At 42.5% G+C, this 14,410-nt stretch overlaps 1 protein-coding gene across 1 annotated transcript in view; it reads left to right on the forward strand.

Annotated features, from left to right (window-relative positions):
- axdnd1 (axonemal dynein light chain domain containing 1) overlaps nucleotides 1-14,410 on the forward strand; it is a gene marked incomplete at its 5' end in the record, with an annotated part of 368,202 nt that overhangs the window by 298,575 nt on the left and 55,217 nt on the right. The window contains 2 exons of the mRNA XM_070887184.1: nucleotides 2,340-2,390; nucleotides 5,481-5,573. Of these exons, the coding sequence (XP_070743285.1) occupies nucleotides 2,340-2,390; nucleotides 5,481-5,573 (144 nt within the window). The remainder of the gene's footprint in view (nucleotides 1-2,339; nucleotides 2,391-5,480; nucleotides 5,574-14,410) is intronic.

Below are 14,410 nucleotides of genomic sequence, written 5' to 3' on the forward strand. Positions count from 1 at the left end.
ATGGCCTGTAGCTGCTGAATTTGTCCTTGCACTCTTTTTTGAACAAGAGTGTAACATTTGCAATTCTCCAGTCCTCTGGCAATACTCCTGTATCTAGTATCTAAGGAGGATTGGAAAATTATGGTCAGTACCTCTGCGATTTCCACCTTAACTTCCCTCAGCATCCTAAGATGCATCCCATCTGGACTTGGTGACTTATCTACTTTAAATACAGTCAGCCTATCTAGTACCTCCTCTTTATCAATTTTTATTATATCGAGTATCTCCACAACCTCCTCTTTCACTATGAACTTCCAGTATTCCCTAGATCCTAAAAAGGTCCTGTGGAGGTAGCAAATATAATCCTGCTGTTCAAGAATGGAGGGAGAGAGAAAACAAGGAACAGTAGGCCAGTTAGCGAGAAATCAATTATAAGGAAAATGCTAGAATTTGTTACTAAGGACGTGGTAATAGGACATTTGGGAAATCACTATGATTAGGCAGAGTCAGCACAGTTTTATGAAAGGGAAATTGTTTTTGACAAATCTATTGGAAAGGAAGATAAGGGGACGCCAGTGGATGTAGTATATTTGTATTTCCAAAAAGCATTAGATAAGATACCACATAGAAGATTGTTGGACAAGATTAGGGCTCATGAGATCGGGGGGTAATATATTAGCAGGATTGGTTAACAGACAGAAAATAGAGTAGGACTAAACAGGTCATTTTTGGGATAATAGGGTGTAGCTAGTGGAGTTTCACAAGGATCAATGCTTGGGCCTCAGCTATTTATAATGTATATGAATGACTTCGATGAGGGGACTGAGTTTAATATATCCAGGTTTTGCTGACGATACAAAGCGAGATGGGAAAGTAATCTGTGAGGTGGATGCAAAGAGGCTGCAAAGGGCTATAGACTGGTTAAGTGATTGGGCAAGACGGTGGCAGATGGAGTATAATGAGGAGAAGCATGAAATTATCCACTTTGGTAGAAAGAATGGAAAAGCAAAATATTTTTTAAAAGGTGAGAGACTAGTAAATGGTTAAAAAAAGAAAATGCTGGAAATCTCAGCGGGTCAGGCAGCATCTGTGGAGAGAGAAACAAAATTAACGTTTCAGGTCGCTGACCCTTTGTCAGAATTGGCGAATGTTCTAAATGAACAGATTTTTAAGGAGCACTGAAAGGGGGAGGGGAGGAAAGAACAAAAGGGAAGCATTTTCTGTTTTTATTTCAGATTCCAGCATCCGCAGTATTTTGCTTTAGTATTAGTAAATGTTGGTACTCAGGAATTTGGGTGTCCCTGTACACAAATCGCAAAGTTAACGTGCAGGTACAGCAAGCAATTAGGAAGGCAAATGGTATGTTGGCCTTTATTGCAATGGGGGTGGAGTACAAGAGTAAGGAAGTTTTGCTGAAATTATATAGGGCTTTGGTGAGATCACATCTGGAGTACTGTGTACAATTTTGGTTTCATTACCTAAGGAAGGATATACTTGCCTTAGAGAGGGGGTGCAACGAAGGTTCGCTAGGTTGATTCCTGGGATGAGTGGGCTGAGAAGAGATTGAGCAGAATGAGTCTATATTCTCTGAAGTTTAGAAGAATGAGAGATGATCTCATCAAAACGTATACATTTCTTAGAGGGCTTGACAGGGTAGATGCTGAGATGCTGTTGTCCCTGGCTGGTGAGTCTAGAACTAGGGGTCGCAGTCTCAGGATAAGGAGTTGGCCATTTAGGACTGAGATGTGGAGAAATGTCTTCTTCTTTGGAATTCTCTACGCGAGGGTTTTGGATGCTCAATCAATATTGCTGAGTATATTCAAGACTGAGATTGATAGGGAATCAAGGGATATGAGGATAGAGTGCCAAAGTGTAGTGATGTCGAAGTTCAACCATGATCTTATTGAATGGTGGAACAGGCTCAAGGAACTGCATGGACTTCTCCTGCTCCTATTTCTTATGTTCTTATGTTCATAAGTCAGACTGAAACTGAAAAGGCACTGTGGGTGGCAAATTCATCATGTATACAGGGCTGTGGAGATCCTTTCAGGGATCTCATCTAGATACTGCAAAAGAGACAGCCATTGCAGTTGTAATGTACCTAGGTGCTCTGCAGTCTTTTTTTCCCATTTGCTGTACAAGTACAATTATCTTTGAAGCATATTGCAGGAAACTGCTGCACAGAGAAAATACCTTCATTCTCATCCTGTTGCTGGCTTGAATTGATGCACTATGAGGAAAGTTGCTGATTATTATTTGTTTTTTCTGTAATGCTGTGTGTCTCAGTGTTGGTTTTTATACTGTATCAACTAATGAAATTGCTGTTATTCTTACTCCTCTTTCCTCCCTTTATATATTAGAGATTGAACGCCACTGAGACCACTGAGGGCACAGAGAAAATTGAAAGTAAAGTAAGTTTGGAGCTCTCAAGCGGATATACAATAATTGTTATTGCTGTGATATTTCTGTCTGGTGCTATAATGTCACACAAGTGCTTTCTTTAGGATGATATGCTTTAGTTGAAAAGTTGAGGAAATCATCAACCATTTATGCATTCTAACACTTAGTTGAACTGAGAATGTGCATCATTCACTTTCCCTACAAATCAAAATAAAACTAAAATGAAAATATTCATCAGTCCAGTGAGAAAACTGAAATTGTGTAACCTCATCTGCTAGCTTCTTTGATGGCTTTATGGGTTGCCATGTTGCAGAATACTCCAGCTTTATTTCCCAGGCTGCGCTGATTTTGCTGAGCAAGGAAGGAAGGATTTTTGAAGTGTAGTGACTGTTGTAGGGAAGTTTTTTAATAAATAAAATTGTACAGCATGCCATTGTTCTAATTCAGAATTTTAAAGCTTCTTTTTCCATTGATAACAGTAAGCATCTTACCAATACCTGTACTGAAAGAGACAGGGCCTCACAAATAAAACATTTGCCATAGTATTTACCTAACTTTACAAAATGTGCTTGAGATGCAAATAACTTTTTTTCACAACCCTGAAACATGTTAATTAATCTATAGGGCTGATTAAACAGGCCTGACTAAATCTAACCACCGAACATGTATCTTCCCCTCCCAAAGAAACCGTTCCCTCTGTAACACCCTGGTTCACTCTTCCGCCATTCTGATTATTAATTGTCCTTCCAATGGCACCTTCCCATGCAAGTGCTGGAGATGCCTGAGGCTCAAATCTTGTTGCAGTCAAAGGCTGCAACACTTGTATAGGTCTCATTATCAAACATTCCCCACGCAGTTTAAGCCTTGTGCAGGGAGAATTATGAAGGAGTTCCTTGAAGGATTTCTGTTTAAAATTAAAAGTTAGTGGCTGCATATATGAGGATAAAAATATTTTTTTAAACACACAAAATGGTTCACACAAGTTTCAAGTTTTCAGCCTCAGAAAGGTTGTAAGGGAGGTGTGTGGGGTCAGGTAACGAAATAATGAACAAAACTGGCATTGCCTTTATCCTCCTGTTTGATGACTGGCAAGGTGGGCCTTCTACTGTATGAGGTAAATGAGAGGCAGGGTGCCCTGTTTGGCACTCCAGGGTACCCTCCCCAAAGCACAGCAGTGCAGCATGCCTGGCAGAAGATGTTACCTGACTGAATGGTGTCTACAGTACCTGCACAAATAATGCATCAGAAGAAGGTACATTTTAAAGAATCTGGCACGGTAAAACTATCCATCAGTATCATGTATCTGCACCAGGTAGATGGTATATCCCACAATGTACTACTTATCAACCAATTCCACATTTACTGCTTGTCCATGCCAAGCTTTCATACAACTGTACAACTTTTTCATTGCATCTCATGTATAGCAATACATTATTAGGGCACACAGTCCTGAGGATTCAGCTCCACCATGGTAAACAGGACCTTCAACTGGATCTGTCTCATTTCCCGTGCTTCTGCTCTCATCCTTCTGATCTTTTGCCTACCTTCTGCCACACCAACCTGCACCTTCACTAGATCATCTCTAGCACGATCCCACCACCAAACATATCTTCCCCTACCAAAGGAACCATTCCTTCCGTAACACCCTGGTTCACTCTTCCACCATTCTGATTGTTCTTCCTCTGGCACCTTCCCATACAAGTGCAGGAGATGCAACACCTTTCCATTCACCTCCTACCACACCACAGGCACGCTTTCTGTCTGAGGCAGACCGAGTATACTGTATCAATTGCTCAAATGTGGCCTCCTCCACACTGAGAAGATCAAATGCAGATTAGGTGACTACTTTGCCAAACATCTCCATTCTGTCTGCAAGTGCAACCCCAAGTTCCTTGTCACTAAGTTCCCAGTCCCACTCCTAGCTTTTTGCATTTTTCCAATGAAGCTGAATGCAAGTTCAAGGAAGAGAACCGTATAATTTTATGAAGCATTTTGCCCCTAATATTGACTTGAATGATTTCAGATGCAAACTTTATTTTCAGCAACGGATACTGGTGATGTGGCATGTGTTAGTCAGCACGTTGGGGTGGAAAAAGATGGGTTGGCACTGGGATGGTGACCTCAGTTGAAGCACCGTGCTGGTGGGGCAGTCTGCATTCTGCAGGCTGCTGGATTCTGTTCCATATTGCAAATTTTTTCAAACTTGCCTTACCCCCACTGTTGTCTGTGTTTCTTAAATGCCTTTAATTAATTTTATTCTGCTTCTTCCTATTGTCTCGTGTTAATATCACTTAACTATCGGCTGTTTCTCATGTAAGTACTTTACACGACATGTCATTTCCTCTCTCGAAGATGTGTGTGTTTTCTTTTTCCCGCCCTCCCCACTTCCCTTTGTTCTGTTCCTTTTTTAAGTGCTGTTCAACTTTAATTTTTCCCAGTTCCGTTGAAGGATTTACTCTTGAATGCCATTTGTCTGTTCTCTCAACAGATGCTGACCAACATGTTAAGTGTGTTCTGTTTTTGTTTCAGATTTTCAGGTTTTTTTGCTTATGTCATTTCTGTATGTTTATTATGTTATATATGACAGCCAAAAGCAGTTTGAAAACATTGAGTGAGTGATTGGATTAGTTTGTGGTTGATTTCTAACTGTCCAGTGAAACACTGGCTGCAAATTGTGTGCTTGAAAAAGTGGTTCAATCGCACTTATTTGTGATTTATTTCTAATTGAAGGGTTCTTTGGTATACTTTTAAGCAATGGGATATTTAAGTCAATCATCATGATTAATTTAAAAGAAAGTGGCTATTTGAGACAATCAAGATCTTTTGATCTATAAATATTTGATGGCTCTGTGTCATGTTTTCTGAAAGTTTAATATTGGCAAGACTTTGAATTACATAGGCAAATTAGCTGCCAGGAAATTTGCTGCACAAAGTAAATTCCTTTATGTTCGATTTGAATTCATACACCATGTATTCCCTGGAGGATTGCTGCTACAATATGTCTTTCTGTTGTGCTGTGTCTCTCGGCGAAATTTATTTGACTGTCGGTTAATGAGAATGCTGTGTTAATCTTACTCTTTCTTCCTCACTTTACATTGCAGAAGTCATCTACCATGCAAACTGTTAGGGCTACCACTGAGACTGGACGAAGTTCACCAGTTTTAAAATCAACTGCAAGTACAGGTGGAGTTGAGGTAATATCAAACCATGAGCACTTTCTTTTCAGCAGACTTTAAAGGGCTAAAAATTTGTGGCTGCCACGAGAGTTACCAGTGTCACCGCGGCCTCGAGTTAACGGCCGCTGAAAATAGACAAAGCGCTACAAGAGAAAGATCTGTGCTGGGTGCTAAAGATTTTTAGCTCAGTGTTAATTTGCCTTGTAACGCTTTTCTGGTGGCGTTAGTTCTGGCATGGGAGTTGAAGTTGCAGTTCCAGCTTCCAGCAGCCCCTGGAAGCAAGACAATATAGTTCGCTAGGCATTGTGGGAAATTAAAAGGGCAATGTCTTGTAAACTAATAAAAATAAAACGGAAGTGAAAAAAATGCAGTTTTCAGCCCTTACTGCCTTTAAAAAAAAAAATTAAATTTTTTAAAAAGTCCCAAATTGTCTTCAGCTCTTAACGTTGAATTCCCTTCCAAACCTTAAAAAATGAGAAAAGTGCTTCACGCTAACACAAATGGTTCAGCAAGCTAGGGAAGAACCACGCAGGGTTTCGCATGCAGGACTCCAGCTTTGTGCAGGGGGTTAACACTGCAAGAGAAGTCCTCCATCCCCAGGGGCCAGGAGGCTCTCCAGAAAGAACGATATGGGACCACATCACCAAGGCCATCACTGCCACCAGTGTCGCCCACACCACCTGGCTTCAGTGCCTAAAGAAGCTTCATGACCTCAGACCAGTGATCAAGGTCAGTGAATGCATCTTCAAAAGCCATCTCATACCAACTGCGCCACTAGCTTCATACAATGCTCAATGCACAACTCCCCTTTTCCCCCCTCCCTCCCCCCACCCCCACCAATCACTCACCGACCAACAATCTACCAATCACAAGGCCACACCTCCCAGTCCTAGCTTCACCTCAGCCCTTTGGAGGAAACATAAGAACATAAGAATTAGGAACAGGAGTAGGTCATTTGGCCCCTCGAACTTGCTCCTCCATCCAATAAGATCATGGCTGATCTTCTACCTCTCAACTCTACTTTCCTGCGCTATCCCCATATCCCTTGATTTCCTTAATGTCCAAAAATCTATCGATCTCGGTCTTGAATATACTCAAAGACTGAGCCTCCACAACCCTCTGGGATAGAGAATTCCAAAGATTCACCACCCTGAGTGAAGAAATTTCTCCTCATCTCAGTCCTAAATGGCCAACCCCTTATTCTGAGACTGTGACCCCTGGTCCCAGACTCTCCAGCTAGGGAACACATCCTCCCTCCATCTACCCTATCAAGGCCTGTAAGAATTTTGTATATTTCAATGAGATCACCTCTGATTCTTCTAAACTCTAGAGAATATAGGCCTAGTCTACTCAATCTCTCCTCATAGGACAATCCCCCCCATCCCAGGAATCAGTCTGGTGAAACTTCCATTGCACTCCCTCTATGGCAAGTATATCCTTCCTTGGGTAAGGACACCAAAACTGTACACAATACTCCAGATGTGGTCTCAACAGGCCTTATATAATTGCAGGACAACATCTTTACTCTTATACTCAAATCTTCTTGTAATAAAGGCCAACATTCCATTTGCTTTCTTAATTGCTTGCTGTATCTGCATGTTAACTTTCAGGGATTAGTGTACAAGGACACTCGGGTCCCTCTGAACACTAACATTTCCCAATCTCTCACCATTTAAAAAATACTCAGCTTTTCTATTTTTCCTACCAAAGTGTATAACTTCACATTTCTCCAAAGTATATTCCATTTGCCATGTTCTTGCCCACTCACTTAGATTGTTTATATCCCCTTGAAGCCTCTTTGCACCCTCCGTACAACTTACATTCCCACCTAGCTTTGTATCATCAGCAAACTTGGATATATTATATTTGGCCCCGTCAGCCAAATCATTGATATAGATTGTGAATAGCTGAGGCCCAAGCACTGATGCTTGTGGTCTCCCACTAGTTACAGTCTGCCAACCCGAAAATGACCCGTTTATGCCTTCTTTCTGTTTTCTGTCCGTTAACCAATCCTCATTCCATGCTAGTATATTACCCACAATCCCATGAGCCCTAATTTTGTTTAATAACCTCTTGTGTGACATTTTATTGCATCACTTCTGAAAATTAAAATACACCACATCAACTGGTTCCCCCTTATCTATTCTGCTAGAGAGATTTGTCAAACATGTTTTAACGAGACGGTGCAGGCCATTCTTGACAGGGACATGGCTGGGCCCTTGACTAGCAGCGGGGAATAAAGGATGCAAGATGCAAATATCCTCATATGCTCATATGTTATCCTCTTTCTCACATGCGCCTCTTGCTTTCCCGCTCTCCCCTCACCACAACTCTACCCTTGTGCCTTCCTCATTTCACACATCCAAGAAATGCAGCCTGCCCAGCGAGTGGTTGGCCAAGAATAAGAACATATGAACATAAGAACATAAGAAATAGGAACAGGAGTAGGCCATACGGCCCCTCGAGCCTGCTCCGATCTGATCATGGACACAGCTCCATTTCCCCGCCCACCTCCCATAACCCCTTATCCCCTTATCGTTTAAGCAACTGTCTATTTCTGTCTTAAATTTATTCAATGTCCCAGCTTCCACAGCTTTCTGAGGCAGCGAATTCCACAGATTTACACCCCTCAGAGAAGGAATTTCTCCTCATCTCTGTTTTAAATGGACAACCCCTTATTCTAACATTGTGCCCTCTAGTTCTAGGCTCCCCCATCAGTGGAGACATCATAGAAACATAGAAAGTAGGTGCAGGAGTAGGCCATTCAGCCCTTCGAGCCTGCACCACCATTCAATATGATCATGGCTGATCATGCAACTTCAGTACCCGATTCCTGCTTTCTCGCCATACCCCTTGATTCCTTTAGCTGTAAGGGCCACATCTAACTCCCTTTTGAATATATCTAACGAACTGGCCTCAACAACTTTCTGTGGTAGAGAATTTCACAGGTTCACAATTCTCTGAGTGAAGAAGTTTCTCCTCATCTCGGTCCTAAATGACTTACCCCTTATCCTTAGACTGTGACCTCTGGTTCTGGACTTCCCCAACATCGGGAACATTCTTCCTGCATCTAACCTGTCCAATCCCGTCAGAATTTTATATGTTTCTATGAGATCCCCTCTCATTCTTCCAAATTCCAATGAATGTAAGCCTAGTTGATCCAGTCTTTCTTCATATGTCAGTCCTGCCAGCCCGGGAATCAGTCTGGTGAACCTTCGTTGCAATCCCTCAATAGCAAGAATGTCCTTCCTCAGATTAGGAGACCAAAACTGCACACAATACTCAAGGTGTGGTCTCACCAAGGCTCTGAATAACTGCAGTAAGACCTCCCTGCTCCTATCCTTAAATCCTCTCGCTCTGAAGTCAAGCATGCCATTTGCTTTTTTTAACGCCTGCTGTGCCTGTATGCCTACCTTCAATGATTGATGTACCATGACACCCAGGTCTCGTTGCACCTCCCCTTTTACTAATCCGTTACCATTCAGATAATACTCTGCCTTTCTGTTTTTGCCACCAAAGTGGATAATCTCACACTTATCCACATTATACTGCATCTGCGATGCATTTGCCCACTCACCTAACCTGTCCAAGTCCTCCTGCAGCCTCCTAGCACCCTCCTCGCAGCTCGCACTGCCACCCAGCTTAGTGTCATCTGCAAACATGGAGATAGTACATTCAATTCCTTCGTCTAAATCATTAATGTATATTGTAAATAGCTTGGGTCCCAACACAGAATCCTGCAGACCCCACAAGTCACTTCCTGCCATTCTGAAAAGGACCCGTTTATTCCCACTCTTTGTTTCCTGTCTGCCATCCAGTTCTCTATCCACGTCAATACATTACCCCCAATACCATGTGCCTTAATTTTGCATACTAATCTCTTGTGTGGAACCTTGTCAAAAGCCTTTTGAAAGTCCAAATACACCACATCTACTGGTTCTCCCTTATCTACTCCACTAGTTACATCCTCAAAAAACTCTAGAAGATTTGTCAAGCCTGATTTCCCTTTCATAAATCCATGTTCACTTGGACTGATCCTGTCACTGCTTTCCAAATGCGCTGCTATTACGTCTTTAATAATTGATTCCAGCATTTTCCCCACTACCAATGTCCTCTCTGCATCCACCTTGTCAAGCCCCCTCATGATCTTATATATTTCAATAAGATCACGTCTCAGTCTTCTGAATTCCAATCAGTAGAGGCCCAACCTACTCAACCTTTTCTCATAAGTCAACCCCTCATCCCCGGAATCAACCGAGTGAACCTTCTCTGAACTGCCTCCAAAGCAAGTATATCCTTTCGTAAATATGGAAACAAGACGAATTTAAGGAGCTAGGAGCTAAATTAAAACGTAGGACCTCAAAAGTAGTAATCTCGGGATTGCTACCAGTGCCACGTGCTAGTCAGAGTATGAATCGCAGGATAGCTCAGATGAATACGTGGCTTGAGCAGTGGTGCAGCAGGGAGGGATTCAAATTCCCATGGCATTGGAACCGGTTCTGGGGGAGATGGGACCAGTACAAACCGGACGGTCTGCACCTAAGCAGGACCAGAACCAATGTCCTAGGGGAAGTGTTTGCTAGTGCTGTTGGGGAGGAGTTAAACTAATATGGCAGGGGGATGGGAACCAATCCAGGGAGACAGAGGGAAACCAAAAGGAGACAAAAGCAAAAGACAAAAAGAAGATGAGTAAAAGTGGAGGGCAGAGAAACCCAAGGCAAAAAACAAAAAGGGCCACTGTACAGCAAAATTCTAAAGGGTCAAAGTGTAATAAAAAGGCAAGCATGAAAGCTTGGTGCCTCAATGCAAGGAGTATTCAGAACACAGGAGAGGGCTCTGAGCTAGTTAGAATGGGTGAGAGCTCAGATGAACAGGATCCCAAGAAAGAATGCAAAAGGCAGGAGGCAACAGAGCAGAGTAGCACTGGGGTAAGTGTAAACCACAAGGTGATAGGAAGGGACAATATGTATGAATATAAAGGGGCTGCAGGAGGGGTCAAAACTAAAAATAATGGTTTAAAAACTAATATTAAAACACTACCTAACCGCACGCAGCATTCGAAATAAAGTAAATGAGTTGACGGCACAAATCATTACAAATGGGTATGATTTGGTGGCCATTACAGAAACGTGGTTGCAGGGTGGCCCAGACTGGGAATTAAACATACAGGGGTATCTGACAATTCGGAAAGATAGACAAGAAGGGAAAGGAGGTGGGGTAGCTCTGTGAATAAAGAAAGATATCAGGGCAGTTGTGAGAGACGATATTGGCTCTAATGAACAAAATGTTGAATCATTGTGGGTGGAGATTAGAGATAGTAAGGGGAAAAAGTCACTGGTGGGCGTAGTTTATAGGCCCCCAAATAATAACTTCACGGTGGGGCGGGCAATAATCAAGGGAATAATGGAGGCATGTGAAAAAGGAACGGCAGTAATCATGGGGGATTTTAACCTACATATCGATTGGTCAAATCAAATCGCACGGGGTAGCCTTGAGGAGGAATTCGTAGAATGCATACGGGATTGTTTCTTAGAACAGTATGTTACAGAACCTACAAGGAAGCAAGCGATCTTAGATCTGGTCCTGTGTAATGAGACAGGAATAATAAACGATCTCCTAGTAAAAGATCCTCTCGGAATGAGTGATCACAATATGGTTAAATTTGTAATACAGATTGAGGATGAGGAAGTAGTGTCTCAAACGAGCGTACTATGCTTAAACAAAGGGGACTACAGTGGGATGAGGGCAGAGTTGGCTAAAGTAGACTGGGAACACAGACTAAACGGTGGCACAATTGAGGAACAGTGGAGGACTTTTAAGGAGCTCTTTCATAGTGCTCAACAAAAATATATTCCAGTGAAAAATAAGGGCGGTAAGAGAAGGGATAACCAGCTGTGGATAACCAAGGAAATAAAGGAGAGTATCAAATTAAAAACTAATGCGTATAAGGTGGCCAAGGTTAGTGGGAAACAAGAAGATTGGGAAAATTTTAAACGACAGCAAAGAATGACTAAGAAAGCAATAAAGAAAGGAAAGATAGATTACGAAAGTAAACTTGTGCAAAACATAAAAACAGATAGTAAAAGCTTTTACAGATATATAAAACGGAAAAGAGTGACTAAAGTAAATGTTGGCCCCTTAGAAGATGAGAAGGGGGATTTAATAATGGGAAATGTGGAAATGGCTGCGACCTGAAACAATTATTTTGCTTCGGTTTTCACAGTGGAAGACACAAAAACCATGCCAAAAATTGCTGGTCACAGGAATGTGGGAAGGGAGGACCTGGAGACAATCGCTATCACTAGGGAGGTAGTGCTGGACAGGCTAATGGGACTCAAGGTAGACAAGACCCCTGGTCCTGATGAAATGCATCCTAGGGTATTAAAAGAGATGGCAGAAGTTATAGCAGATGCATTCGTTATAATCTACCAAAATTCTCTGAACTCTGGGGAGGTACCATCGGATTGGAAAGCAGCTAATGTAACGCCTCTGTTTAAAAAAAGGGGGCAGACAAAAGGCAGGTAACTATAGGCCAGTTAGTTTAACATCTGTAGTGGGGAAAATGCTTGAAGTTATCATTAAGGAAGAAATAGCGGGACATCTAGATAGGATGTCAAGCAGACGCAACATGGATTCATGAAGGGGAAATCATGTTTAACTAATTTACTGGAATTCTTTGAGGATATAACGAGCATGGTGGATAGAGGTGTACCGATGGATGTGGTGTATTTAGATTTCCAAAAGGCATTCGATAAGGTGCCACACAAAAGGTTACTGCAGAAGATAAAGGCACGTGGAGTCAGTGGAAATGTATCAGCATGGATAGAGAATTGGCTGGCTAACAGAAAGCAGAGAGTCGGGATAAATGGGTCCTTTTCGGGTTGGAAATCGGTGGTTATTGGTGTGCCACAGGAATCGGTGCTGGGACCACAACTGTTTACAATATACAGAGATGACCTGGAAGAGGGGACAGAGTGTAGTGTAACAAAATTTGCAGATGACACAAAGATTAGTGGGAAAGCGGGTTGTGTAGAGGACACAGAGAGGCTGCAAAGAGATTTAGATAGGTTAAGCGAATGAGCTAAGGTTTGGCAGATGGAATACAATGTCGGAAAGTGTGAGGTCATCCACCTTGGAAAAAAAAACAGTAAAAGGGAATATTATTTGAATGGGGAGAAATTACAACATGCTGCGATGCAGAGGGACCTGGGGGTCCTTGTGCATGAATCCCAAAAAGTTAGTTTGCAGGTGCAGCAGGTAATCAGGAAGGCGAATGGAATGTTGGCCTTCATTGCGAGAGGGATGGAGTACAAAAGCAGGGACGTCCTGCTGCAACTGTACAGGGTATTGGTGAGGCCGCACCTGGAGTACTGCGTGCAGTTTTGGTCACCTTGCTTAAGGAAGGATATACTAGCTTTGGAGGGAGTACAGAGACGATTCACGAGGCTGATTCCGGAGATGAGGGGGGTTACCTTATGATGATAGATTGAGTAGACTGGGTCTTTACTCGTTGGAGTTCAGAAGGATGAGGGGTGATCTTATAGAAACATTTAAAATAATGAAAGGGATAGACAAGATAGAGGCAGAGAGGTTGTTTCCACTGGTCGGGGAGACTAGAACTAGGGGGCACAACCTCAAAATACTGGGGAGCCAATTTAAAACCGAGTTGAGAAGGAATTTCTTCTCCCAGAGGGTTGTGAATCTGTGTAATTCTCTGCCCAAGGAAGCAGTTGAGGCTAGCTCATTGAATGTATTCAAATCACAGATAGATAGATTTTTAACCAATAAGGGAATTAAGGGTTACAGGGTGCGGGCGGGTAAGTGGAGCTGAGTCCACGGCCAGATCAGCCATGATCTTATTGAATGGCGGAGCAGGCTCGAGGGGCTAGATGGCCTACTCCTGTTCCTAATTCTTATGTTCTTATATGTATGAAACCAAAACTGTACGCAGTATTCCAGGTGTGGCCTCACCAATATCTTGTTATAGCTGTAGCAAGACTTCCCTGCTTTTATACTCCATCCCCTTTGCAATAAAGGCCACGATTCCATTGACCTTCCTGATTACTTGCTGTACCTGCATACTAACCTTTTGTGTTTCATGCACAAGTAACCCCACGTTCCACTGTACTGCAGCACTTTGCAATCTTTCGCCATTTAAATAATAACTTGCTCTTTGATTTTTTTTCTGCCAAAGTGCATGACCTCACACTTTCCAACATGATACTCCATCTGCCAAATTTTTGCCCACTCACTTAGATTGTCTATGTCCTTTTGTAGATTTTTTGTGTCCTCCTCACACATTGCTTTTCCTCCCATCTTTGTATCATCAGCAAACTTGGCTACGGTTACACTCAGTCCCTTCTTCCAAGTCGTTAATATAGATTGTAAATAGTTGGGGTCACAGCACTGATCCCTGCGGCACCCCACTAGTTATTGGTTGCCAACCAGAGGGGGAGGTGAATGAAGTACAAGAACAAGAAGAAGCACTATCACTCAATTTGACACCGCCAGCCACCAGCTCCTCAAGGTCGACCAGCAAGCCTTCCATCCACCATATTGCAGCCACTGGGTTATTACTGCATAACATCAGTAGGATAGGCAAAGGCACGTACAGTCACTAAGAGAATGCATAAAGCTGACAAATTGATTTCTTGATGTCATGTTGGATGGATAAATGTATAATGTTGGATTGAAAAGTTTGCATTGTGGTGGCTTTTATTTCAGCACCATGGCCAAAAGAATGCTGTGGTGGTCAGTAACAGAGGGAAGATGTGGGGCAAATGTTGAAGAGGGAATTGGGGTTGTGGTCACTGGTACTGCAGGAAGGTGATTCCATCGCGGATGTCCTTGCCATT

This window comes from Pristiophorus japonicus, chromosome 8, assembly GCF_044704955.1.
Source record: "Pristiophorus japonicus isolate sPriJap1 chromosome 8, sPriJap1.hap1, whole genome shotgun sequence".
Classification (NCBI taxonomy): domain Eukaryota; kingdom Metazoa; phylum Chordata; class Chondrichthyes; family Pristiophoridae; genus Pristiophorus; species Pristiophorus japonicus.